Source organism: Euprymna scolopes, chromosome 38 (assembly GCF_053919585.1).
Source record: "Euprymna scolopes isolate OS-2025 chromosome 38, ASM5391958v1, whole genome shotgun sequence".
Lineage (NCBI taxonomy): Eukaryota > Metazoa > Mollusca > Cephalopoda > Sepiida > Sepiolidae > Euprymna > Euprymna scolopes.
Genome location: NC_136519.1, coordinates 43,971,848 through 43,975,382, shown reverse-complemented (window position 1 = coordinate 43,975,382; position 3,535 = coordinate 43,971,848). Strand labels below are relative to the sequence as shown.

The 3,535-nt window shown below is 35.5% G+C and overlaps 2 protein-coding genes across 2 annotated transcripts; both read right to left on the bottom strand.

The window, feature by feature from the left end:
• Positions 1-1,670: 1,670 nt before the first annotated feature.
• LOC145263267 (ATP-dependent DNA helicase PIF1-like) lies at positions 1,671-2,387 on the bottom strand. Its single transcript, XM_080120350.1, has one exon. It carries the CDS (start codon positions 2,385-2,387, stop codon positions 1,671-1,673), a length of 717 nt encoding a protein of 238 aa, XP_079976476.1.
• On the bottom strand, positions 2,388-3,149 carry LOC145263266 (ATP-dependent DNA helicase Pif1-like). The gene has a single exon (XM_080120349.1). It carries the CDS (start codon positions 3,147-3,149, stop codon positions 2,388-2,390), a length of 762 nt encoding a protein of 253 aa, XP_079976475.1.
• Positions 3,150-3,535: the final 386 nt, after the last annotated feature.

Below are 3,535 nucleotides of genomic sequence, written 5' to 3'. Positions count from 1 at the left end.
TATTTCCTTCAAGGATAACAGCCACTCTTTGAAATCTTTTATTCCTTGCTGAATAATAAATTGGTGTGATTGCTTATTTACACAGTTTATATTGAATTTCTAGTATTTATGCTCTGTCGCGAATATTGAGCTTTTTCATCTATATAGAATTGTTATATAAACATTAATATTATAGTATAAACTGGTTTAATTTACATAATTATTCTATTTGTACATGTTGAAATTTCTTCTGAATTCATCTATCTGTCTATCTATCTATCTATCTATCCATCTCTGTCCCTGTCTCTCCCTTTCTCTCCCTCTCTTTCCATTTCTGTCTGTCTGTCTCTTTCTCTCTCTCTCTCTCTATATATATATATATATACATATATATATGTATATATATATATATATATATATATATATATATATAGAGAGAGAGAGAGAGAGAGAGAGAGAGAGAGTGAGTTGTCTACACGATTCGATCAATATATTCACCTTTCTATGTCTAATTAAGACTCGGTATAAACCACACAGTCAAAAATTAATTTGGAAAAAATACATTCCAAGAATGGCGTCGAAAATACACAGGAAAACAACAAAAAGTAAACAGTTCAATTTCGTGAATTTTTCATCAGCACTTACTCCACATCCGCACCTAACGTCTGCGCACACGTTTTTATTATTCACCTCACGACTCCTCCGTTCTACAAGCGCACATGACTTATATCTATGACCGGCCATGAAGTGATTTGCCCTTGCATTATTTCAGCTTGTAAATAACAAAATAAACATGATTAAAACCTTAAAGATCCAACATATAGATATAAACAATCTTTAGAAAAAATCAAACAAATAATTTGAATTTAATTTCGACTCTTTTAATAGGTAAGCAAGTTCTATTATTATAACAAAATATTAAAATTCGTTATTAATCAAATTAAACCTAATTGTTCGGCTTTAGCCAATGGATAATATTATATTATGTATATTTCTGGGGAAAATACTATCGGGATTTTCTACACATGTTAATGAAACTTTAATTGATAAGTCTGTAAGTCTGTAGATGAAGTTAAATAATCTATACTAGCTGGACCCGTGAAAATTACACGTTTTCTTTTCTTTTTTTTCACATACACATTATCCCATCACATATCCGTACCTTGAAACATTTACATTAACCCTTTACTGCCCTGGCCGACGAATTCACCCTGTGTACTATTTTTTTTAAATAGTAAATGAAGAGTACGGTAGGTAAAATGTATGTAAATATGTATATACCAAAATCACGATATTAGTGCTCCAAATATTCTCAATAAATACATCCTCAATTATGTTTTATAAATATGTTTATTTAAACATATTTTCAAAAGTTTTATTTAATTTTTAGCTTATTTATCATATACTTATTATATAATGGAGACTTAGAGTGTTTAAAATATGATATTGTTAATTTCGCACAGTAATGGGTTAAACCTGTGCATTTTGTTCAAAAATATTTGAACCTAACGTTGAACCTAACCAAAACTATCCCAGAATATGTTCTTGAAGTTTTGATGCATATGCTTGATTACTTAAAATACATTTAAAATGTCAACGTTTATAAATTATAAACTGTCATTACATATGTTTTTCCCCCATATACGTCCACTATTCAGATTGCCTCAGGGAACCCAAACACATGGACAATTTTAGATGACTTCTGTGTATACGATATTTCGTGTAAATGTGATTCCTCTTCTGTGGTCATGCGTGGAATCATTAAGATGTTGGACTTTAACTCTCACAGTCTTCATTGCTCTTACTCTTGAGAACGCTACATAAAGCTGGCCATGAGTAAAGCATTGCTTTGGTAAATATATGCCAACTCTATCAAAAGTCTGACCTTGAGCTTTATTTATTGTAATTGAGTATGAGAGGCGAACTGGGAACCGAGTGCGATGAAGAACAAAAGGAATATTGGCATCGCTAGGTTTCAGTTTTATCCTTGCGATAAGTACTCTCTTATGAGCGTGTGAACCGCTGATTATTGATGCCTTGATGTTGTGCTCGTGAAGCTTAATGACCTCTAGTCGAGTGCCGTTACACAGTCCCTGAGTTATGGAGAGGTTTCTCAGTAGCATAATTATTGCTCCAATTTTCAAATTCAACCTATGATGAGGCATGCCAGATGGAGTGAGAGAATTAATGAATTCCATTGGATAATTTTGTGCTTCCTCGTCATTATCGCAACTTACAGAATCAGTGCTGAGGTACGTTTTATTTTCTGTTGGCAACATTCTCAAAATTTCCTCATTGACCGCTAAGCATTCAGAATTCTTTGGAGATAGGATTACTCTTGCTTTCATCTTTTCAGTCGTACAGTTGTCAAACACCTCCGATATCAAAGAGCCATTACATGTGCACATTTAAGGAATGTCAATAACATCTGGAGCCACTTCATCAAGAGAACTCTGGAGTGATCCATTGCCCATTTGCAGAAGCAATCTTGAAAACTCCTGTTCATTTGAATTTGCTCTCATGTTCTGTGTGAGGTTCATGTGATGAAAGCTGTGCCATAAGTCTGAGCGTTTGAGGCACACATCTAGCACAGCAGCAGGAGGAGCTCTCGGGACAATCGGAAGTACTTGTCTGAAGTCGCCTCCAAATAAGATTACTTTACCACCAAATGCAGTGTGGGTGTTCATTATATCTTTCAAGCATTTATCAATGGCTTTCAGCGCATAGCATGGGATCATAGAAGCTTCATCAATAATGAAGACTTTAACTTGAATCAGAAAGTTTCCTTGCTCAGAGTTCGGCGGCACATGGCAGACACTTTTTTCGCTTAGGGGAACCGGAAGCTTGAATATACTGTGCAAAGTTTTGCCGCATTTCAGCAGTGTTGAAGCAATACCAGTCCAAGCAGAAGGGTTTGTCTTAATGTTGTTAGCGTTAAGGTATTCATATAACTTGTTGAAAAGATAGGTTTTTCCTGAACCACCGGGTGCATCCACATAAAACAATCTATTTTCTGTTTGCTCACCTTGCTCAACAGAGAAGGCACTTGCAACCACAGCATTGAATATCTGCCTCTGTTCAATATTAAGAGAAGTCACATCTATGTTAGAGTTTCCAACATCTCCTTCATGTCCAGGATGATCTCCAACTGGTTCAGGCAGACCAAACATGTTGCAATTCATGCCATTTTCCATTAATAAGGTATTCAGAAAGTGGAGAGCAACATTTTCAGCAGTTATGTTATCATATCTAAGCAGCAGATCTTCGATCATAAAATGCTTATTCTCATTCCATAAACGCACATCATGGAAAACATGGATAGTAGTTGTCGTGGCAGCTGATGAGCTGCTGTTTCTGTCAAAGCTTCCTGCAATGCATTGTCATTCTCAACCAGGCGCAGTCTGATGCATGCGTCTTTGAAGGTGGCCATTTCTTGACCATCGATTGTCTTCAAATTGCTGAATGAAGTCGCTCCGGGGACATGAAGGAGCAACATCCTCACATAAATTTTTTCTTCATTTCGAGGACTTGCAGAGTACATTCTGGTTAAAATGTT

Coding starts and splice junctions, on each gene's coding strand:
- LOC145263267 (XM_080120350.1), bottom strand. CDS start 2,387: ATGTGCACATGTAATGGCTCTTTGATATCGGAGGTGTTTGACAACTGT.
- LOC145263266 (XM_080120349.1), bottom strand. CDS start 3,149: ATGTTTGGTCTGCCTGAACCAGTTGGAGATCATCCTGGACATGAAGGA.